At 51.3% G+C, this 24,310-nt stretch overlaps 1 protein-coding gene across 1 annotated transcript in view; it reads right to left on the bottom strand.

Annotated features, from left to right (window-relative positions):
- The window catches only part of CNGB1 (cyclic nucleotide gated channel subunit beta 1), a 57,374-nt gene that overhangs the window by 20,384 nt on the left and 12,680 nt on the right, over positions 1-24,310 (bottom strand). Inside the window, exons 12-18 of the mRNA XM_082607388.1 lie at positions 21,747-21,909; positions 20,701-20,769; positions 18,272-18,304; positions 14,117-14,210; positions 13,414-13,450; positions 5,146-5,308; positions 1,924-2,031 (exon numbers count right to left, since the gene is read on the bottom strand). Of these exons, the coding sequence (XP_082463514.1) occupies positions 1,924-2,031; positions 5,146-5,308; positions 13,414-13,450; positions 14,117-14,210; positions 18,272-18,304; positions 20,701-20,769; positions 21,747-21,909 (667 nt within the window). The remainder of the gene's footprint in view (positions 1-1,923; positions 2,032-5,145; positions 5,309-13,413; positions 13,451-14,116; positions 14,211-18,271; positions 18,305-20,700; positions 20,770-21,746; positions 21,910-24,310) is intronic.

Below are 24,310 nucleotides of genomic sequence, written 5' to 3'. Positions count from 1 at the left end.
CGATCCCTGGTCGGGGAACTAAGATCCTAGAAGCTGCACAGCGCAGCATGCATGCATGCATAAATAAATAGATAGATAGATAGATAAATAGATAGATAAACAAATAGATAAGTAGATAAATAGATAGATAAATAAATAAATAAATAAATAAATAAATAAAACAGTGCAGATACATTACATATCCTTTTAATTTATAGGAATTTAAACTGCATGTACTTGCAGCAAGGGAGAGACAGACACAGGCAGAGAGAATGAATGAGAGTCTTCCGCTCAGTGTGGGTCAAGAGCCCTGGGTGAGTTGAGACGGGCAGCCGTGTGAACCAGCCTATGTTCTATGTTCTCCTCTGAGTAGCCTGTGATCTTCTTGCTGAGCTGAGGATAACACTAATGTTTACAGATCTACTGTTTTTCTTCATACATTGAGGCACTGAAACTCAAGCCAGCTACTCTTTTTTCTTTTTTTTTTTTTTGCGGTGTGCGGGTCTCTCACTGTTGTGGCCTCCCCCGTTGCGGAGCACAGGCTCCGGACGCGCAGGCCCAGCGGCCATGGCTCACGGGCCCAGCCACTCCACGGCATGTGGGATCTTCCCGGACCGGGGCACGAACCCGTGTCCCCTGCATCGGCAGACGGACTCTCAACCACTGCGCCACCAGGGAAGCCCAAGCCAGCTACTCTTCTTGTGCTCAGTTGAGGGAGCTAGCTGGAGAAAAGCAGTGGGGGGGTCATAATGAGCGATGGCGCTGGGGGGCAGAGGAGGCACGAGCTGCTCCCCCACACCCACCCCCTCCTGCAGGGAGGGGTCACCACGCAGCCAGGGACTACGTTGCCCAGGTGTGGCCGTGCGAGCTCTCACGGGTGGACATGCTAGTGCAATTCCGGGCCTCCCTGTGGAAGAGCGGCCTGGCACTCCCCCTTTCTAGTGGTGACCAGCAGGGTCTTGAAAGCCACACAAAGGTGGCAGAGCCACTGTTGGCTGGGGCCCTAAATGACTGCAGGGGGCGGAGCCTTCCACTGACCTGAAACACACCACCGGTGACACAACTGTGACATATGAGACATCTTGTTCCTTAAGCCACTGAATCACTGAGGTCTACTTGTTATAGCATCTTAACCTACTGAGGTAATACATGGGGTTCCATGCTGACCACCTTAAGAGTTTTCAAAGGTAATTTTTATTATTATACCTGATTTCTGGCTTATTTTCTGATATTAAACCCTACCCCTACCCCTACCCTACTGCATAAGATGTGACTCCACTGTATGCTAAAATGGATCACTGAACTATACGTGAGGTTTGGGTTTTTTCTGCTTCTTTTGCTTTTCTGAACTTTCCACAATACTGTTGAGCATAAACTCCATAAATTTATGGACAGAAAAAAAGACTGGAAGGAAAGTATATTGTCTCCTAAGGTCACTCCAGAAGCTATGGCTGGAGAGGAGGTGAGGATCCCAGGCCAGAGCCCAGGGCTGGCGTATTCACTGTCACCAGCCTACGTAGACCCTTCAGGAAAACACCTCCCACTGGCCCAGCCCTTGTGACACTTCGATGTCAGAGACACAGGTCCCGATGCCCTCATAGTGGCCTCTAAACGTGGTTCCACAGACCAGTTGCATCAGAATCACCTGGGGAGCTTATAAAGATGTGTATTCCCCAGGGCCCACACTCTGTGGTTCTGGACACAGCTGGGCCCAGAGTTTGAGCCCATTCTGCAGACCAGATTTTTCAGAATTTCTGGGCTGGTCAGAAGCAGCCTGGGCAGGAGACCTGGCCCTCTGTTACTGCCAGGAAGCCACTGGCACAGTCTGCCTTGGGGTGGAAGGTTCTAAAAACAGCCATTCTCCCCCCAGCTCACCTCCCTTTGCTTGCCCATCCCCACCCAGACTTCTGATTCCCTGAGACCCCAGAAGTGGCCCCCACTTACTCAGTGCCCTGCGGGCTGGTGGGGTCCGACCAAGCGACCACGGGGGATACAGCCGGTGACAGCACCTTGAGCTCTTCAGCCTCATCATCTTGGGGGCACAGCGTCTTCCTGCAAGAGCACAGACATGGAAGGGAGGGGCCTTCAGGGAGGCAGGGGCCGCGAGGGGGTGAACCAACTTTGAGCCCTGCAGATCACCCAGAGCGAATCCTGGGGGGGAGGTGGGGACAGAGGATGGTGCTGCCAAAGGGTCCTCGCTTGCCTGCAGGGAAACAAAAAAGGAGAAGGGGGGACACATCCAACCTCTGGATCTCGGTCTCTGCATCCATTCAATGGCCTAGCATAGAAGTAACAGCACTGACTTGGGATCGGGCAAACCCGAATTTGCACCCCAGCCCTGCTTCTTCCCAGTGTGTGACCTTGGCAAGTTACTCAAACCCGCTGAGCTGCCTCAGTTTTCCCCCTCTATAAAATGGGGGGCTTCCCTGGTGGCGCAGCGGTTGAGAGTCTGCCTGCCGATGCAGGGGACACGGGTTCCTGCCCCGGTCCGGGAGGATCCCACATGCCGCAGAGCGGCTGGGCCCGTGAGCCATGGCCGCTGGGCCTGTGCTCCGCAACGGGAGAGGCCACAGCAGTGAGAGGCCCGCGTACCGCAAAAAAGAAAAAAAAAAAAAAAAAAGGGACTAAATCTACCCAGTTCAGTGAGGTGCTTATCACTCAGTTGGGTCTCAATTTAAATATCCTTCTCCCTTCCACCTCCCAGTCTGAGGGCACTGCCCTCCCCAGTCCACCCCGTCCCCTTCTCCATCACACCACCCTTCCAGCTACTGAGAAGGTGTGAGGGCTCACATTCCATCTTATTAACTCTCCTGGAAGCTCAGCTTCTCTCCCTTTGCAGATGTGCCCCTGGCTGGAAAAGTTGACACCCATGGGCCATGAAGTCTGTTTTCCAGCTCATGGTGTGACCTGGGGAAAGCCCATCGCCTCCTGGAGTTCCCGCTTCCCTATCTGAAGAATGAAGACTAAATTATGCCCAGGTCCCCATCATTCAGTCCAAGTCTGCCACAGAGTGCTGCATTTGGAATCACTGGTGTCTCAGCTGCTGGTGTCTAGATTTGAATCCACTTGGTACTCTTCCCATACTCAACCACCGTGACTCAGGATTCCATCATTAGGGCTTGTAAAGGGATACAGTCAGAGGGATGTGTAGCATTTGCTTTATTCCAGAAGGCTCTGAAACCACCCTATTACCTTCTGCCAACTCGCCTAGAATGGCAAAACTCATGGGTTCACCTCTTTTACGCTCTAATTAAAAGGATGCCTTCGAACAAGAAGACTGGGGCAAAAATCTCACAACTGGGACTTAAACTCAGGCCTCCTGCTCCCAGCCCAGTGCCCTCTCCAGGCCTGGAGAGAATCCAGAGTGTGGAACTAAATCAGCAGCTATGCTCCTCCAGCACCGCCCAGTGCCTGGCCCTGTGCTGAGCACCTCACATACAGTAGCTTGTTGAATTTTCATAATCCTAGTAGACAGGGGGTGTTTGGGATTCACTCCAAACCACAGCATTGCACTGTGAGAAGGGCCTTGCCCGTGTGCCCCTCTGTTTTGGTGGCTTTTCTGCTCCCATCAGTTGCCCCCAGTGCTCATTCCATCCTGGACCACAGGCAGCCTCACTGGCCTCTCATGTCAGGCATCAGAATTCCTTCTTGGCGCCAAGCTCAGGCTGAGGCTTCCCAGTTTCTCACAGTCACATTCTCCTTAGCACTCTGGAAAAATCTTGTGTGACTACTTGTTCATCGTCTATCTCGGCCCCACTGGAATGTCAGCTCCATGAGGGCAGGCCCCTCTCAGGCTTCTCCCTGACGCAACCACAGCACCTAGAGCAGAGCCTGGCACATAAAGATGTTCAGTAAATGTTTGCAAATGAACGAATGAATGAATGATAATAAGAGGAGCCTCACAGACCCAGCTCATAAGCAAAAGGCAGGAGGCTTTGATTCTTGTCCCAAGTGATCTTAGTCCCCTCCCTCCTCCCGAATATCCACCTCTAATTCAGCCTGTACAGTCTCCCTACCCTTATAAAGGGAACAGAGGGAGGTAGACCAGATGTCTACAATTATGGTGGTGCCCTGTCTTCTGCTCTCTGTACTCTGTGCATGATTCAGTGAATTAAACGTGAGGACTGATGTGCCTGTGAGCTGTGTTCCAAGGCTGGGTGAGATTATGACTCTTCTCCATATCAAAATCTGGGAGCCTGCTGTTTGCTACATCCAACCATCTCTGTTTTGGCAGTCTTCTGACCTCAGCTGAGAAATTACTCAAGGGTTCATGGATAAAAGCAAGAATTAATCAAGAAAAAAGAACCATCCCTCAATCTATCCAGCAAAGGAGATGCACTGGCAGCTCCCTTTAGCTTAATTAACCATTCACAAAGCACTGCACTGCACTTCACAGACTGCCTACAGCTCTATGCAGGCCCTCTCTCAGTTACCTGGCTCAGGTTGTCCAAAACCAACTCTAACCATGCAGCAACTAACTTATCTCGAGAGGCACAAAAACGTATGCAACCCTGACCAGGAAGCCCACTCTCGAGAAAGGAGCCCAAGGACAGAGGGCAGAAGACCAAAGAGATATTTGTAGCACCACTGTGGACAGTATTCAACAACAGAGGATTGTTATGTCTATCCTGGCACATGGAGCTGGAGGATGTCAACACAGCATCACAACGAGTGTTAAGGAGACAGACAAGCAATACGGAAAAGGGCTCAATAAATAAGATGTGGTCTCAAATGAGATATGATCCAATCACTCCTTCAACTAAAACCACTCAAAAGCATGGGCCCACAAACAAGGTATGGAAGAGAAGGTAGGAAAATAAAACTACCCCCTAGAGTGGTGGGATTAGGGGTGGTTATTATATCTAGTGTTCTTTGGTATGTCCATCGTATTATTTAACAACAAAATTAGCCCTGTCACATTTATTACCCCCTTCAAACGTACAATTGAGGGTATTCTGGACAGGGCTTCCTCAGAGAGCTCTTTCTAGAGCCTGAAGCCAGGAATTAGGAGAACTGAAAATAGTGGGGCCATAGTCCCAGCGCTGACAGCAATTCGCTGAGTGACTTGGGCCAGCTTCTTCTCCTCTCTGGCCCCAGTGTCCTCAAATGCCAAATGCACAGGTGGCACAGTGCTATGAAAAGCCCAAGAGAAGCATAAAAGGTGACCTGAGGCTCTCTGTGGCTGATCCTGGGACCCCAAGTGTGTCGGATTTGGCAGGAGACAGGGGCAGCGGCACGGGAGAGGGTGGATTCTCCTCCTCGTTGAGGGGCTGGCTGTCAGCATCAGCGTCTTCCACCTGCACTTCCGGGTGCTCTTCCGTGGCAGGTACTGGGGAGAGGAAGGAGGGCACAGCGTCAGAGAGAAGTCAGGTCCCAGGGCCTTGCTGTGTTCTACAGGGAAGCCACAGAAAGCGTGTGTGGAGCGGCCTCTGGAAGCCTTGCCTCCCAACAGGGCCCACAGGAGAGATCCATGCAGGGGGCACAACGATGCAGAGCCCAGGGCCCTCTGACAGCCACGCCCATGCCAGCCACTAACCCAGGAGCCACAGAAGAAGCCACAACACCACAGAAGCCACAGGAGCTCCTGGACACAGCCTGGAGCCCAGCTCTCCAAAACCCAGCCTGGTTTCCCTGGGCCTGGAGAAGCATCAAGGCCCTGGGGTGGGTGATGGGGATGCCTCACTCAGATAGGGCATGGGGAGCCTGGGGGTACCACGTCCTAGGGCCTGGCCTGGTGCGGCCTGGCTCAGCGGCTTCCCCTCTCTGGGCCTCAGTTTCCCCATCCCAAGGTAGGAGTGACAAGGCTTTCCCAGGCCTGTGGGGGCATGAGACACGGGGCTAAAGGGCCTCACACTCTTTTTATATTTGATTTACCATGTTGTGTCAATCTCTGCTGTACAGCAAAGTGACTCAGTTATACACATATCAACATTCCTTTTTTTAATATTCTTTTCTATTATGGTTTGTCACAGGATATTGAATATAGTTCCCTGTGCTCTACAGTAGGACCTTGTTGTTTATCCATCCTATGTATAATAGTTTACCTCTGCTAATCCCAAACTCCCAGTCCTTCCCTCCCCACCCCCCTCCCCTTTGGCAACCACCAGTCTGCTCTGTGAGTCTATTTCTGTCTTATAGATAGGTTCATTTGTGCCATATTTAGATTCCACATGTAAGTGGTATCATATGGTATTTGTCTTTCTCTTTTTGACTTACTTCACTTGGTGTGATAATCTCTAGGTGCATCCATGTTGCTGCAAATGGCCTTATTTCATTCTTTTTTATGGCTGAGTAGTATTCCATTGTATATATTCACCACATCTTCTTTATCTATTCTTCTGTCAATGGACATGTAGGTTGCTTTCACATCTTGGCTATTGTGAATAGTGCTGCTATGAACATAGGGGTGCATGCATCTTTTTGAATTATAGTTTTGTCTGGGTATATGCCCAGGAGTGGGATTGCTGGATCATATGGCAACTCTAGTTTTAGTTTTCTGAGGAACCTCCATACTGTTCTCCATAGTGGCTGCACCAATTTACATTCCCACCAACAGTATAGGAGGGTTCCCTTTTCTCCACACCCTCTCCAGCATTTGTTATTTGTAGACTTTTTAATGATAGCCATTCTGACCAGTGTGAGGTGGTACCTCACTGCAGTTTTGATTTGCATTTCTCTAGTAATTAGTGATGTTGAGCATCTTTTCATGTGTCTATTGGCCATCTCTATGCCTTCTTTGGAGAAATGTCTATTAACGTCTTCTGCCCGTTTTTCAATTGGGTTGTTTTGTTGCTGTTGTTGAGTTGTATATGAGCTGTTTGTATGTTTTGGAGATTAAGCCCTTGTCTGTCACATCATTTGCAAATATTTTCTCCCATTCCCTAGGTTGTTTTTTTGTTTTTTTTGTTTTTTGTTTTTGTTTTTAATGGTTTCCTTTGCTGTGCAAAAGCTTGTAAGTTTGATTAGGTCCCATTTGTTTATTTTTGCTTTTATTTCTATTGCCTTGGGAGACTGACCTAAGAAAACACTGATACTATTTATGTCAGAGAATGTTTTGCCTGTGCTCTCTTCTTGGAGTTTTATGGTGTCATGTGTTATGTTTGAGTCTTTAAGCCGTTTTGAGTTTATTGTTGTGTATGCTGTGAGGGTGTGTTCTACTTCACTGATTTACATGCAGCTGTCCAACTTTCCCAGCACCACTTTCTGAAGAGACTGTCTTTTCCCCATTTTATATTCTTGCCTCCTTTGTCAAAGATTAATTGACTGTAGGTGTGTGGGTTTATTTCTGGGCTCTCTATTCTGTTCCATTGATCCGTATGTATGCTTTTGTACCAATACGATGCTGTTTTGATTACGGTAGCTTTGTAGTATTGTCTGAAGTCTGGGAGAGTTATGCCTCCTGCTTTGTTTTTTTTTCCCCAGGATCGCTTTGGCAATTCTGGGTCTTTTATGGTTCCATATAAATTTTTTGATTATTTGTTCTAGTTCTGTGAAAAATGTCTTGGGTATTCTGATAGGGATCATATTAAATCTGTAGATTGCTTTGGGTAGTATTGTCGTTTTAACAATATTAATTCTTCCAATCCAAGAGCATGGGACATCTTTCCATTTCTTTGAATCCTCTTTAATTTCCTTTATTAACGTTTCATAGTTTTCAGTGTATAAGTCTTTCACCTCCTTGGTCAGGTTTATTCCTAGGTATTTTATTTTTTCTGGTGCTGTTTTAAAAGGTATTCTTTGTTTACATTCCTGATTACATTTCTGATATATCATTGTTAGTGTAAAGAAATGCAACCAATTTTTGAATGTTTATCCTGTATCCTGCTACTTTGCTGAACTCATTTATTAGATCTAGTAGTTTTTGCGTGGAGTCCTTAGGATTTTCTATATATAGTATCACGTTTTTGCATATAGTGACAAGTTTACCTCTTCAGGGGCTCACACTCTTGAAGGGCCTCCAATGGAGACATTTGGAAGTTTCCTGCAATCAAGGGTAACAGGTTGTTTTTGTATTGTGTGTTATCCCTGTTTGGGTACACGTTTGGTATTTCCTTATTTTTGTACATGCCAAGAGTCCCCGAAATTCATCAGCCCAACTGCTCTCCTGACCTCTGAGAGACCTCGCATCCTGAGAATTGGGTCTTCCCTGGGGAGCCTGGGTGTGGCCCTACCTCAGTCCTCGTTACCCACCCCAGGGACTGTGGGGACAGGTCTGCCCCAAGGCAGAGCTCAGAGGATGCTGAGGGGCTGGAATGGTGTCCCCACTCCCCACCATGCCTGGGCAGGACCACCCGATAGCAGCCAGGCACAGACCTGGGTGCCAGCAAGGCAGGGGCACACCCCCAAAATGGGGAGGGGAGCATTTTGAAACACTTGGATATGTGAGCTTTTTCTAATGGCCACCATGGGAAAAGCCAGCACTTTATGAAGTTTGGTGGAGGGAACGTAAGCAGGCCTCAAGACTTTGGGGCATTTGTTTTACTAACCCTAAGCTCTCAGGGGAAGAGGATGAGCGGGACTCAAGAAGCTTAAGAAGTTTTGCTAGACTCACCAGAGATGCCCCAGGCTGTGGAAAACAGGAGAGAGCCACGGGGCGGCGGGGACGTCCCCCTGCTTCCCTGCAGACCTCGGGAGAGGTGAGCTGGAGGTGGGCCAGGGGCGTGGAGGCAGCCAGGACAAGGGCAGCTTCTCAAAAATGCTCAGGGCCCTGGGGTGCCCCCAGCATGGCTCCCAGGCAGCAAAAACAAACCCTGGTCTCAGCATCCATGAGGCTGTCTCACGGAACATGGGAAGGAGAAGGTGGTCCCCTTACCCCCTGCCTAGTCCTGCACAAGACCCTATGAACTCAGTCACTCCCAGGGGAGGGCGGGGAACTCCTAAGCCTGATGTTTCCTTTCGTGCCAGCTTGGGAGAGTAGAAACTCAAAGTAGAAATTATATTCGTTTATATTATACTGATTTATAGAATAAGAATACTATAACTCCGAATATAAAGAATATTTTATGCTTAAATTGGTTTAGAGAATAATAATATTTACTGTTAAGCACTTCCTATATGCCTGCTAGGCATTAGTTTCACTAAACTCTAAGTGCTTTATATATATAAACTCCTTCATCATTCCCGGCCACTCTGTGAGGTTCCTGTTATCATTGTCCCCATTTTGTGGAGAAGGAAACCGAAGCACAGAGAGATTAAGAAACTGTCAGCAGAGCCCAGATTTGGACCCAGGCAGCCTGGCTCCAGAGCTGAAACTCTTATCCCATCCTGAGGTTGGTGACCAGCATATGTAGAGGCCTCTGTCAAAATGAAACCTCGGCTGAGAGGTGCCAAGCAGCACCATTGAAATGGGAATAATGTTCTCACTACACGCTGTCACCGCCTTGTCTGCTGCACCTAAAATCATCGTGTGTCCTACTGTTTAGATTGGGCATAGGTAGAAACCATATATAAGACCCGCAAAGTATCACCGAAGGACCTTGCTCTTGATCTTAGATAGGAAATGTTTTAGAACCAAGTCTGAGAAAGAAGGCCTTGATTTACATCTCTCTATTAATCTGTGTTGTAAATTCAACCACTACCGTGACCAATCCCAAGCCTTATATAAATCCCTGTTTTTTAAATCTTTTAATTATTTGAAAGATTTTTTTGACTGACAATATTTTCTATTTCTCTACTTGTTTTACTTTTAATGGCTAATATAGGCATTTTATAAATAGTCTGTATTAATGAATATTTAACCAGTGCTGCAGTAAACATCCTTCCCTATTCATCAGTAAATAAAATAAAATCATCATGTGTCAATGACAGCTGGTTCAACCCACTGTCCCAATGTGTCACGGGGACTATTTCTCAAAGTGTGGGGCTCCCAGGGACCAGAGAAGGCACACGATGATTTCAGATGGCACAGCCAAGGCAAAGGATGGCAGAACGGAACCATTTCTCCCTGCCCGGTTCTGTCTGGATCCTGAGAAGGCAGAGAGAAAGCCTCAGGTTAGTGCTGCTACGGCCTTAACGCCTCTCTGACATGTCTGAATCCCCCTTTGCAGCTGGGAGAGCAGACTCAGCTATGAGCCTTCAGCAGGCCACATACCTCACTAGAAACTACCAACTCTACATTGTTCTCCATAACTTTGTGGTTATTTCTATGTACGCCTTCTCTATATTTATGGCAGGCCATGCTGGTTTTCCATTTGAATTATAATGTAAAGCTTCCTGTTTAAATACACTGAATTAAATGAAAAAGTGAATCCACTGAAAGAAAGATGGTAAGCAAAAAAACGCAGAGTTGGTACAGAATGCACAAAAATCGAGCCGCAATATAAGGGTAGAGGACGTGGAAGACCCTTTGGAGTGAGGAGATTTAGGTCTTGCCCGGAACACTGAGCCTGGCGTGTCATCCCGTCATGGGGTTGATCACGTGCCACCCTGCCCCAACTCTGTGCCCACCCCAAGCCAGGAGGAGGGAGAGGACGAGAGTGGATCTCTTCTTGTGAAATGTTCAGCTCAACCTGCCTGTGAATCTCAGAGGCAACCTTGCTCAGTGTAATCCAAAAACAAACAAACAAATTAAAGGGAAAATGGCAGGTCTTGTTTGAGTCAAGGCAGAAGGTGACAGGGGTTAGCCCAGAGGCACCAGTATGTCCCCCAGTACTTTGTCATCAGGCAGCAAACAGCAGGAGCCTGAAGGCAACTGCGGGGATCTTGTCACAATTAAATGGATCCAGACAGGCTCTCTCTCTGCACTGGCCCCTGAGGACGCCTCCTCTGGGTCTGCCTGTCAGCACCTGGGGGCCTCCCCTTTCCTGAAAGGGAATTTGCTGAGCAGATAACAACAGTCCTCAGAAAGTCTAGCTCCCAGCCAACTCTCAAGGTCGGTAGATTCTGTCTGCAATGGACCTCCACATTCCTCTTCTGGTTCATTCCCCTCTGATTATTATCTCCCCCTACCCAGCTCCCTGCCCCAAGCCTCTTGGCCTGGAGATCTGAGTGACTTGTTTAAACTCGGGTATGAGTGACTACCTGTATAAAAATTGATGATCTGCAAAAAGCCATGTTTAACCCAAAGAAGTGAATTGCTAATTGTGGAATTTTAGGCACAGAGAGAAGGGGACTAATACCCTTCAAGTCACCACAAAGCAAGATGAAGGCACTGGTCAGCAGAGGAAGAAGGGGTGGTGTTCCATGAGCCCAAATAGTGGTCCCACGCCAAGACCATGGCACCCATGCAGGAAACAGCCCAAGCCATGCAGAAGCACACCACAGACACCAGCGTGCTGGGTGGTCAATTTCACGCTACCTAGGCGACGGATGGAGCTCCTGGTCTCCTTGGCGAAGCTGGAGTTGGACAAGGCTGTCCTCCGGGAGATGAGGACAGGGATGCGGGTGATCAGGGGGTGGTAGCTGGGCACATTGGGGAGGTGCTCCACCAGGTTTGGGGGAGCAAGCCCGGGGGTCACTTGGCCAGGTGGCTGGTCCTGGACCAGGCGATTCAGCTCCATGTCCCGGCCTGGTTTAGCCATGGTGCTGGGGGCAGGGGAATCTCAGGCAGAGGCGGGACCCTGGGGACTGCAATGAGGAGCACAGAGTTGGGAGAGGCAGGGTAGGCGGGGCTCTTCCCCACCAGCGCCAACACAGACCAGCCCGGTGCCCACCTGCGCTTGCAGCAGCTGCACCCAAAGTCGAGCATCACTCTTGTCCCCGGAGTTCAGTGTCAAGAGCATCACCAGTCATGTGGCTCGTCCACCCAACAGCTCTGAGAGACAGCCCTGAGCACCCCAGTTCTGGAGCTTTCTCTGCTAACCAACTATTGTAGCATTTCATACTTTAGACTCAAAGAAATTAGAATCAAAGAACCCAGAAGCCCTCTGGCTTAGGCTCACAGACTCAAACGTTCTTAGCCTGGCAGGATTTTCCATCCCAAAGAAATCCTGGAGCTCAATTAATTTCACTTCCAACCAGAAGCAATAACTTTTCCTAGGTCCCCGTTTCCCCAAATGGGCTGCATACTGGAATCGCCTGGGGAGGTATGGAAATGCCTGATGCGTGGGCCCATCCCCAGAGATTCTGATTTAATGGTCTGGGGTGAGGACTGGCACCAAGATTTTTAAATCTCCCCAAATGATCCCAATGTGCAGTCATGACTGAGAACATGGGCTCAAGGCCATTGCCTCTCAAAGACAAATGCGCAGAGAAATCACCAGGGATCTTGTTAACAATGCAGATTCTGGTTCAGCAGGTCTGGGCTGGGGCCTGGGATTCTGCATTTCTAACCAGCTCCCAGGTGACACCAAAGCTGCTGGTTCAAGATCCACACTTTCGAGTGGTGGCAGACAAAGGGCTGTGTTTCAGTGTTTCTCAAAGTGTGGTTCCCAGGCCACCTGCTTCCAAATGACCTGGGGAAGGGGGTGGAACCAGCCCCACGGAACCTGAGTCTGCAACTGGGCGATCCTGGTCTTGTTCATCCATGTGGGGTGCAGACTTAGTAGGTTTCTGGCAGATTTGGGTTAAAATTAACAGAGGATGTTTTTCAAAGATCAGGTCGGGAGCAGGATCAGGACACCTGGGGTTAAGACACCCAGGTCCAGTCCCATTTCCATCAATGGCTGCCTGGGACACAAACATCATTGTCATGGGCCCCATTATGGTCTCTTCTTTCAGTTCCAGTGAGGCATTGTCACCCCCACGCTGCCCAACAACCCAGTGAGGTAGGTACTATTATAGCCCCCTCTTTCTTGATTTGGGAGCCACAGTTAAGGGAGGTCACAGAACTGGCTCCAGGTCACAGAGCGAGGAAGAGGGAGGAGCCAATAGTGAAATGTAGGTCTGTGACCTTGACCACTGAGCCAAATGCTGCCCATATGGAGCCTCAGTTTTCTCATCTGTAAAATGGTCTGTCTGCCTCAAAGGGCAGGTGGAGCACCACCAGTGTCTTGAGGCCTGTGGAAGTTTGCAAGTCCAGGGCTCAGTGTCCAGACATCCTCACTGCCCTAGACTCTGTCCCCATCACCCCTGAAGTTCTCAGGATTAGGGGTGGGAGTGATAAATAATCAAAAGAGTCTAGGACACACCCTTAGCGAGCTCTGGCCCCAGTTTTCACTCAGGTACGTTACATTTGAGCCAAATCCTCACTAGGCAGTAACCTAGAGAGCTGTGTTCCCAGTGAGGGGGTTGGCAGGAGAGGTTGGCTGGGAGTACATTTTCCCCAGGCCTCTTGGGGTCCTGGGGGCCTCAGTGCTATTCCCCTGAGGCCTTTGAAATACATCATCAGGCTCTGACCAAGTGGCCCTAAGATGCACAGAATGGGTTTTGCCTGAGGATGGGACGGGGCAGGGGGACGAGTTGAGAGGGAGAGGAGGAGGGTTTGCCCCTGTGCCCTGTCTGCCCCCAGCCTGAAAGCATCCTGGACATTCTTATGCAACCCCACCACACACCTACCTCCTGAGCTGGCGGCCACGGCCTCCTCCTGCAGCTCCTGCAAAAGATAAAGAGGAAACCGAAGCTGTGACCATCAAGCCCTGTCCTAGCCCTAGTCCAGCCCAGCCCCTGTGGGGGGAATCTACCCTCAGGATGGGCCCCAAGACTAGTCCTGGCCCTGCCCGTTTGGTCATATCCTCCAGCTCACCTTCTGGGGCATCCAGTGCACACAGGAGCCCCAGGCCCCAACACCTGGACCTGTCATATGTAATGAGGGGAAATTCTCGGGCAGCCCTCTACGTGTGGGGACAAAGCAACTAAAGCAGCCACCACAGTACTCTCCATCCGGCACCACACTTCACAGCATAGAACTATATACAATACTCCAGGGAAGGGTTTTTAGCCCCATTTTACAGAGGTGGCCACTGAGGCCCAGAGTGGGGAGGTGACTTGCCCAGGGTCACACAGCCACGTGAGGACTGGAGTCTAAGCCCACTGCTCCCCACCCATGGCCATACCACCCGGGGCCCTTCCTGACACCATCTGACCCCTGCTACAAGCAGGGCCTCACAGCACGCACCACCCTGCTCACCTCTGTCCTGTGGGCATCTCATCAGCCAAACCCCACCCCTGTAAGCAAAGGGGACAAGACCCAGCCCCTTCCGCCGACTCCAGTCCAGGCCTCCGAGGTAGCTCGGGCGCCAGGCCTGGTGCTGCTCCATACCTGGTGTGAAGCGCTCTGGTGCTCAGTTTCGCCTGCTTCACTCTGGTCCTCGCCACCCTGCGCCTCCAGACAGCTATCCAGCAGGACACTGTGACTGCGAGGGGGCAGGAGGGAAGGGCCGGGGTTAGGAGTGTTAAATGTTTCCTGAACTGTGCTGAGTGCCAGGCTCTGTGCCAGGAGCTGGGGCACAAAGACACCTAAGGATAGGTCCTCGCCCTCTTGAAGCTCCCAGCACAGGGCAGGTGGCAGATCTCACATCCTGCTAACAAGTTCCCAGTCCGAGTCACACTCTGGAGCAAGTAGCTATGAAGGGCACAGCACAATTCTGCCTAGGAAGGAGGGCTTCCCAGAGGATGTGGCCTGCGAGCTGGGAATAGGTAGGGAATAGTGTCCAGGAAAGGGGAACAGCAAGTGCAAAGAAAATCACGGAGGACGGTTTTGAGGAACTGTCCTTTGGGGGCTGACCAAAGGGCACTGTAGAGTGTTCAAAATCTATGCCCAGCATTTTCCCCTCTGAGAGTCTCCAGGCAACCTTGGGGATATAGGCAGAGCAGGGAGTATGAGAAAAGTGAGTCACAGAGAGGTCAAGTGGCCCGGCCAAAATCACACAGCAAATTGTCCCATATCACACAAACCACGGACACAGACCCTGTTTTTTTCCATGCCATGAGATCAGAGCCACATTGCAACTGCTGAATGTTTCAGGGGTCCCTGGCCCAGGCAGAGGCATACATGAGTGATGGGGGCTGGGGTGAGACTGTAGGAAGGAGAGAAGAACCTGTGCCCATCTGAGTCAGCAACCCCACTCCGCTTGGAATGGGAGTCCCGTGGCCAGATCTGCTGATTTTCAAGAGGAGTCTGAACTACACATTTTAAAGGTGGGACCTCCCCATCTCTAGATGCAGACAGTTAATCCAAATGAATAGATCTATATTAACATCTGTATTATCTATATTAATATCTATATTAATACGTGAATATCCAAAAGAGCCTGTCTCCAGACTAAATTGGGCCCTGAGATTCCTGTGTGCAATCTCTGGGTTAAAATGATGACTTGGGAACAAGGGCTAATGTGATTTTTGTGGTTAGAATTAGATTCTGCTTCCTAACGGCCTCACCCCATGCCATGGACCACTGTCGCCAAGGGGCTCACGGAGGATGCTCTTTGGCATCCGCTGCCCAGAAAACCTGAATTCCCCATCCTTTACCCAGAGGGCCAAGTCTCAGCCCCCCTGAGGTGGGTGAGGAGATGGGGACGGAATTACAGCCCAGTCAGTTTGGAGCTGCTGCCTGGGAGCAGGAATCAGCCAGCAATCATACTGTCACAGCAGCTCCCAAGGGCTGTGTGCCAGGCACCGGGCCAAGCACATGGCACGCACAGTGTCTCACCAAATCCTCACCCAAATAAACCCGAGAGCCCAGCTATGACTGATCCTATTTGAGCTTAGAAATCGGAAGCTCAGAGAGGTCAGATGGCCTGTCCAAGGTCACACAGCCTGTACCAGGTGAACCTGGATAAAAGATGGGTGTCTCTGACCCCAGCACCAAGTCTTTAATACTCCACTGCCTGCCTCTGAGTGTCTGCACAGCCCCAGGTGACGTGGAGGATTGAGGCGAGTGTCTGGAGGATTCAAGCACCTAACTCACTTTATTTCTCTTCACTGCATACGCATTTCCATTGTGAGGGGCCTGAATTGTCAGAGTCACACTCTCTACCCTGCCCAGGAAGAAACAGCTTTTCTTAAAGAAAAGGGCATATTATGACTTTCATAGGGTCTGGGCACTTCACCTTCACAGGCCCCTTCCTCCATAAATGTATTTTAAAAATTCCATTTTGTGACTGCATTCATATGAAGATTAATATGTTAACATTATATATTAAAATATTCTCTTCCATCTAAAAGTTCATTTTTTGGTCTGATTTTGAAAGAAATTAAAATGTTCTTGGGGGCCTCTAAAAGTATTATGGGAACTGTGCCTTCCACACCTGACAGAGGAGTCAGCCCTTCCCGGAAGCGTGGGATGGGCTTGTGCTGCGAGGGGCAGACTGGATTCTCCTTCCCTGGAACAGATGCAGGGGCCTCCTCGGTTCTCAGAGCACAAAGGCCCAGGAAATGAACTTCCCACAGTCCCAGTCAGAGGCTTCCTGGGGTCTTGCTCATTCCAGAATCTGGCCTGGAAAGCAAGTCCCCGGGAAGCCTCCGTTTGCTTATCTGTCAAATGGGTAGGACTCATCCTATCTGTACTGTACAGACTGGCTTATTTGAATGAGGTCAGAAGGGCCAGTGAGAAGCTCACGGAAAAGTAAAAAAACCTCCCCATGTCCGGTGTCATCTGGATTCTCCATCTCTAAACACTGGTAAGCAGCTTTCCTTGTCTGTGGTACTAGGTGTCCGCTTAGGAGCCCAGCCTGACCTGGGACAGAATCCCAGCTCTGCGCTTGCTGGCAGGGCACCCGTGGATGTGTGGGCTGTTATCTCTGAGCCTCAGTTCTCTCATCTGTGAAATGGGATTACCAGTAGGAGCCTTAGCACAACGTCTGGCATGGAAAACAAGTGCTAATCAGGTGACAGCTGTTATTATGACCGTTCTTGTCATTATTATTATAAATCCCAGAGGAGACAGCCTTCTGCAGGTCTGTGAATCACCCACATAGATTGCACAACATTTTGCACAAACATCTCCAGCTACAGAGACACATAACAAGCCTTACAGTGGCTCTGTCAGCCCCACCAGGGGCTGTTTGGGGACCCATGTACCCCCAAATCATGTTGCCCCTGGTTGGCAGTATGCCTGGTGCCTGCTGAGGCGCCCTCTTGACCAGCCCAAATGCAGCAGGCCATCAACTTCTGGAAAGTTCCCAAGTTCCAGGGATTTCCAAGTAGAGGATCAGACAGACTGGCTGAGGTGGGCATCCCAGAGGTCCTGGCTCTCCGAGTTAAAGGTGTGGGGACTAGCAGCAACAGCCAGCTGGCAAGAGTTTACCAGCCCACTGTCCTCCCCCAAGTCACAAAACAGGCTGAGCCCCCAAGTTAAGGTCCTCACTGTTGCCTTCAGCAGACTCTTCACCCGGTACCCCAGCCCCGAAAGAAGGAAGGAGGGGAGCCCTTAGGGAGAAGCAGCCACCTACTTGGGTCTGTCTGTCTTTGCTGACAAGGACGCCCGTGGTGCAGGAGTTCAGCTGGGGGCAATGACATTCATTCCAAGCCCCAGGTCGGTGCATGCCAGTGGAGGATTGGGGGAGCCCGAGCCCAGCCCCGAGCCTGTGAGGCCAGCTGTGGAGCCAGTGTGGCTCGGGTGTTAGATGAGCCACCAATCCTTCCTGCTTCTAATCAGATTGAGGGGATGTGGCCCCAGGGAGGCCAGGTGGGGACCAAAAGGCTTCCGTTGCTATGAAAAGCTGAGCTGTTGCCAGCAGAGACCAGGTCGCTAGGCGACCATCTGCCTGTTACCAGGGCTTGTGCGTCGTTGTCAGTAACCCCTGTGCCTCCGCAAAGCTGGCAAAAGCATCCTTCCCCAGCCAGTGACAGCCCAGCCCACCTGTCCCACGCCTGACACCCTCTGGCCTTGGCCCTAGGATCACTGGCTCTGTCACCACAGGGCCCTCGTCCCTACCTGGGGCCCCAGGCCCCAAAGTGCCCTGAGTTTGAAGCTCTGGGCGAACATCTGTATGAGCCCGTGTGTGCCTGCAGTGTTTGTAGGTAACTGTATGTATGCACTTGTGTCTAGTGTGGATATGTGCAAGTGTGTACACATGTGCCCGTGTCTGTGCATGTATGCAGGCTGTGTGTGTAAGTGCCCTGCCTACACATAAGTGTGCACATAACCCAACATGTGTGGCTGTGTCTGTGTGCAGGTGTGTATGTGCGGTGCAGATACGTGTGTGTGTGTACTGTGCAGAGAACACGTGTGTAGTTAGTGCGTGTGCCTGTGTGTGTGAACATTGGCTCACTGGCTTTCAAGCGGTGTTTTAGCTCAGGAGCTGTGACATATAAAGGGATTTGCAGACCTATGTGTTGGGCATACGGGTTTGGTGGCGGAACAGCTCAGAGTTCTGCAGTCTACACAGAGGCAGGTGAAAGCAGGGGGCAAACAGAACTGTACTAATGCAGCCAGGCAGCATCTAAGGTCTTCATTTAGGGGAGGGGCAGTTACCTGTTAATGAGAACATCCTGGCTCTGGAGAGGCCTGGAGGGTAGAATTAGGACCGGATTACAGAAGCCATAGTTTTGGCAGAAGAAATAATTTCCTAAGTCAGAGGTGCATATGGATGGAATGGACAGCCTTTGAGAGGTTGTGAGCTCCCTGTCATTGGAGGCAATCAAGTAGCTGTGTGGCCTCCTGCTGAGGATGGAAAGATTATAGGTGAACTGGGCAAGCGCAGACTTAAAGTAGATGACACTAAGCAGGCTTCTAGCCCCCAAATCCTGTGTGTCCTCATGGTTTAACTCTTTCCTGACTGGGACTAAAAGTGACCCTCAGTAGGGATGAGAAGATGGGTGACTTTTGATGGAGCACTTACTCCACACCAGGTCCTACCGCATCCATTCTCACAGCCAGCCCTCTGACCACTCCGGAGGGGCTGTTATCAACCCCTCCCCCGTTTTAGAGATGTGGAGGCAGAAGCTCTGTGCCCATCTGCCACTTGCCCAGGTCACTCTGCTGAGAGAAGAAAAGCTTGTGCTCCTAACACTTGTGATGCTACCTTGTCTCAGGCCATGGCCAAAGGGACAGGGAGGAAGTGTATGGGCCGGGGGTACCACAGAGGGCAGAGGGACAGGGACAGGGAAAAATACAAGGGGGATGGAGCAAGGGGACAGGTTAAACCATCTGGCCTGATCTGTGGTGCAACAGCCACCACGCTGCTCCTCCTGCCTCAGTCTCTGCACGATGCAGCCGCCAGCCTGTGTCACTTCCCTGCTCATAAACCTTCCATGGCTCCCCATTGCTCCCAGGAAATCAAGTTCAAGGCCTTCACAATCTGGCCCCACCACCTCTGAAGGATCATCTCCCACCCCTTCCACGAGCTACGCTGTCACTCTTCCCGGGACACGCGGGCTGCTCGCGAGGCAGCCGTTCACTCCCTCCTCCTTGAGACACTTTCCAACTGGGCCTCCAGGCCTCACACCCTTCTCACTTCCCTTACCCGCCATGGGCGCCTCCCCCTCCTTGGTCCTTTCTGGTTCCTCCTCATCTCCCTGGCCTCTGATCTGGCATTTTGGCCTCTCCTCCATCTACACTCACTCCCCGGGCATCTCCTCCAACCCCACTTTCATTCCGTCTATGAGCTCAGACGCCCATCTTTACATCTCTGGTCCAGCCTCTCATCCCCTAACTCCACTCAGGCATCCAGCCATCTGCTCGTCACCTCCACGTGCATCCACCTCTCCATCTGCCCTTCTGTCCAGCCCACGTTGCTCAGAATCATCTCCCTCTTAGTGGTTTCTTTTCTTATTATTCAAATATATTTGACATATAACATTTTATAAGGTGTACTACATGATGATACATTTGTATATTATGATACGGTTGCCATTGTAGCGGTAATGAGCACTCTATCACATCACCTAATTCTCACTTCTTTTTAGTGGTGGGAATAATGAAGATCTAGTCTCTTGGCAAGCTGGATTAGAACTTTTAGTGGTTTCTGAGCTCCATTTTTAAGCTCTTACTGGAACTGAATTCTTTTGTGTGTTTTGATGTTGAAATTTTTATGGATGTGGATACAGAATCAACCATTATGGACGATAGAGCAGAATCCAGGGCAGCCTTAAGAGGCATCAAAGGCAACCACTGGGGACCGACTGTCGGGGAGGGTGTGAGGGACAGAGACAGCTCTGCGCCTTGGCTTTGTTAATCACACGGGAGAGCTGGGCGCCCACTGCATGGGTCCGTGCATGCTTCCATGCATTCAAGCAGCACTGATTTGGTGTTTACTGTGCTAGGCACTGTTCTAGGCTCTGGAGACATGGCAGTGAAGGCAACAGACAAAAGTCCCCACCCCGGGGCTTCCCTGGTGGCACAGTGGTTGAGAGTCCGCCTGCCGATGCAGGGGACGCGGATTCGTGCCCCAGTCCAGGAAGACCCCACATACCGTGGAGCGGCTGGGCCCGTGAGCCATGGCCGCTGAGCCTGCGCGTCCAGAGCCTGTGCTCTGCAACGGGAGAGGCCACAAAAGTGAGAGGCCTGCGTACCACCCCCCCCCCCAAAAAAATCCCCACCCCGTGGAGGTGCATTCTACATCTGTATGTGTGAGTGTGGGTGGCGTGGAGGTGGTCGCTGAGTATTACGTACTATGAATCCCAAGGTCATTATGAGCACAGTGGGGTCCCCCAGCACCGCCTCAGCCTTTCTGGTCAGTGCCCAGCGGAACTGGGCACGGAACAAAGGGAGGAGCTCCCGTGAGCGGCAAAAAGCACCCTCACCCCAGAAGCCCTGGCAGCCCCTCCCTGGGCCACCCCTCAGCCAGGGGCACGGGTCCTTACTCAGGTTCCTCCTCCTCTCTGTCCTCCTCCTCTCTGTCCTCCTCCTCTCCTTCCTCCTCTCCGTCCTCCTCCTCTCCTTCCTCCTCTCCGTCCTCCTCCTCTCCGTCCTCCTCCTCTCCGTCTTCCTCCTCCTCGTCTTCTTTCTCCTCTTGAATCTGAGGCAGCTCCCTGAGTTGAGGTCAAAGGCAGGAGGTGAGGTCGCCTGTAGCTGTACCCTGAATCCACCTCCTGACCCCCATTTTCAGTACGATGGACTGTGACCTCCCCACCCCGAGACCAGACCTTAATTTTCCACCCAAGACTTTACCTGGGGAGCCCTGCCTGAGCAGCCCCAGCTTCTCTCTAGCAACAGGGCTCCCTCAGTGCATCAGGGGCTGGTCCAGGCCCCCAACTGTCCTGGTGCTGACCCTAGGTCAGCCCCTGATCCTCCCTGGACCTGAGTTTCCCCATCTTTGCAATGGAGGTCATGGGCCTGAGGACCTGAGGCCTCCTGGCTTGAGCAGCTATCACCCAGCTCACAGGTGGGAACTAAGATGGTTCAGCCCCTGTGGAGGGTGACCCAGACGTCACGACCACGATGACACATTCCCTTCCCCGAGGACCTTGTCACTCCCTTCTGGAAATGTGTCCTGCAGGGGGTACACACATGCACATGCAAGGACATGTGGACAAGAGTGCTTGTTGCAGAACTGTTTATAATAATAAAATTTTGGAATCAACCTAAATGGCCATCAAGAATGGACAGGTGAAATACATTCTGGCATATCCATATGATGGAATACTATGCAGCTGTAAAAAAAAAAAGAGGATGATCTCCACGTACTAAATGTGGAAAGATCTTAAGGTACGTTGTTGAATGAATGTAGCAAGGTGCGGATAGGTCAGTGCCTGTGATAGGCTATCTTTTGTACAAAAAATGAAAGGAATCCATGCTCATATATGCTCAGATGGGCCCTGGCAAGGTACAGGAGATGCTGGCAGCCACTGTGCCCGTGGGGAGAGGGATGGGTGTCTGGTGGGAGGGAAAGGGAGGAAGAGGCAGACTTGGTGCCCGCTCTATGCCCTTTTATACCTTTGGGATTCTGTACCGTGTGCCTGTTATCTCCCCAAGCACTGCTGTTTTCAGGGCTTTCTCTGGCTCCCACCTGGGCATCTGCTCCACCACCGCTCTCTCCTCTTCATCAGCTGGAGCTGCCTCTGAGCCCTGCGGGCTGCTGCTGACCTCCTGGTGCTCATCCTCCTCCCAGTGAGGGCCAACATCTTCTAGGATGAGACTGGGCTCCTCTTGCTCTTCCGGGAGGATGCTGACTACAGGGGACACAGGGTGTGGGGGAGAGTGGGCCTGGGCCTCTGAGTCCCCGGGACCACACAGGGAGCCTTGGTCATCACCAGCTACACCCCAGCTCTCAGCCAAGCAGCAGAAAGGGCACCGCTATCAGTGGGACCATTGACAACCAGGTCAGTGCTAAAGTGATGGGCTGAAGCCCACGATCACTCATCCTGTCTCCCTCCGTGAGTTTTCCCTCTCTTTTTCCCCTTGAGACACAGCTTCAGTTACAGTTAGTCTTGTTTCTCACCGGAGCCTCCTTCTTGGAGGTTTGTGCAGAAGCAGAAACTATGCTTCCACCACAGTATTGCAGGTGATGCCAAGAGACCCAGGCTCAAAGTCCACCCTGCCACATCCAGGTGCAGTGGCCTGGAATGTCCCGAGGGATGCAGACAAAGCTTGCCCACCACCTGTTCTCTAGATGCCACCCCCTGGTGACAGCGTACTACATGCCCATAATCTCAGAACCTCCTTCTGGGAGTCTAGGAAGACTTCCTCCTGGAATAGAGGCTCCAACCTCCAAGGGAACTGAACTTGACTTTCTCGTGGAGGTGGTCTCACTTTCAACATTTCTCCACGTACCCTGGTCCCTGGCAATGAAAACACTGTGGGGCTGTGACCTTGGCAGAAGTGGGTGCAGGGGAGTCTCCTCAGGAGCCTAAGCCCACCCCAAGACAGGAGAAAGGTGGAGATTGCCTGGTAGCAGGAGTTCCCAAAAAGCTCCAGCAGTCCTGGTGGCCTTCAGGCCAGGCATGAATTACTAATGGCGACTTTAAATGGAAGCTAGCCTCAAGTCTTATCCTTTGACTTTGGAAGTTATTGTTCATGGTGTAGACTAATAATATTAATAATAGTAATGGTAATAATAACAGCACCAGCTACATTTATTGAGCATTTACTATATGCCAGGCCCCGTGCTAAGTGATTTACATGGACTAACTCAATCAGTCCTCACATCAACATTTTGAAGTGGGAATAACTATTACCCTCATTTTATCTTCCCTCTTTTATATCTTATTCCCCATTTTACAGGTGAGCACGCTGAGATGCAGGTTAATACCTTCTTTTACGGGGTGCTCCCCACGTGCCAGGCATGGGGCTGTCTGCTTTCGAAGAGTCACCTCACTCCCCACTCCTGCCTCCTGGCTTCCAGGTACCGATGTCATCCGGCCTCACAGAGGAGGCTACTGCCTGCCCTCCAGGGAAGCCTCCCACATGCTTCCTGAACTACGGTCCTGGCTCCCCCATCCCTACAAGCAGTCCTGGGGTTTGACCAGGGAGGATCCTCCAACTGTGGCCCTGAATCCATTGGTGGGACATACATGTCATAGGTATGTGTCGTTCTATGTTGCCCCCCAGTAATGTTGCAGTGTCTTCATCCTGATCAGCCCCTGAGGGTTCGAGTTCCTGCCTGACATCCAGGTGACATCCAGGGGACAGAATATCCCCTGGCCTGTGAGCTCATGAGCTTTCACGGCAACCCTGCCGGGTAAGAACACTACTGTCCTCCATTTTATCGACCAGAGAGGATGAGTGACTTGTCCAAGGCCACACAGGATGCTGGAAGCAGTGACAGGTCCCCTGACTCATTTCCCTGGTGCTATCCCAAGTGACAAACATGCCCCAGGAGCGCCTCCCTGCCATCGGTGGCCATTCCATAATGGGCGCTGGAGGCTGTCCTTGCTTGCATCCTTGCTTCCCCTTCCATTAACCCTGTCTTTTTAGGTACTAATTAGTGAGTAGGCATTTTATAAACACTTCCTCCTTTCATCTTTGTGCCAGGCCTGTCCCCATTTTACAGCCAGAGAAGAGGAGGCTGCCGGAGGGTACCAGCCAGGAAGGGCAGGCAGGGGATACCAATTCCTGGGCAGGGCCCTTCCTCCCGTGGAGCTCCCAGCCCTCTCTGCAGGCATCTGATTCGCAGCTCTCCCGGCTTTTCCAGGGTCCACCCAGGTCACAGATGGGGCTACGACGCACCACAGGTGCTCAGACTCACGTGGAAACTGCTGCTCCACCCAGGGCTTCAGCTTCACCCTGGAGCCCCTCACGGGCACACCAGCTCCTGCGCAGCATCCTCTCTGCCAGCCTAGGATGGCCCTCAGGGCAGCTGAATAGAGTTCTGGCCCCGGCAGTGCAGATCAATTGCCCCATATGGAGAGGGAGCTGCTGTTTCTGGGAGCAGCAGGCTGGAAACCCAGGAGCATGGATTCTAGGCCAAGGCTCCCGCCCGGTCCCTGGGTTGCTGGCAAAGCCCGGGCCTTGACTCGAAACCCCCATCCTCCCTGGCAGGCCTGGGTCATGATACCAACTCCCTTTGCCTCTCCCCGGTCCAGACCCACATATTCTCCCATCTGGCCCCCGAAACACTAACCTCTCACTAAC

Source organism: Mesoplodon mirus (genome assembly GCF_964341445.2).
Source record: "Mesoplodon mirus genome assembly, chromosome: 19".
In the NCBI taxonomy this organism is placed as follows: Eukaryota; Metazoa; Chordata; class Mammalia; order Artiodactyla; family Ziphiidae; genus Mesoplodon; species Mesoplodon mirus.
Note: the sequence above shows the minus strand (reverse complement) of the source record. Positions and strands in the feature narration are given on the sequence as shown.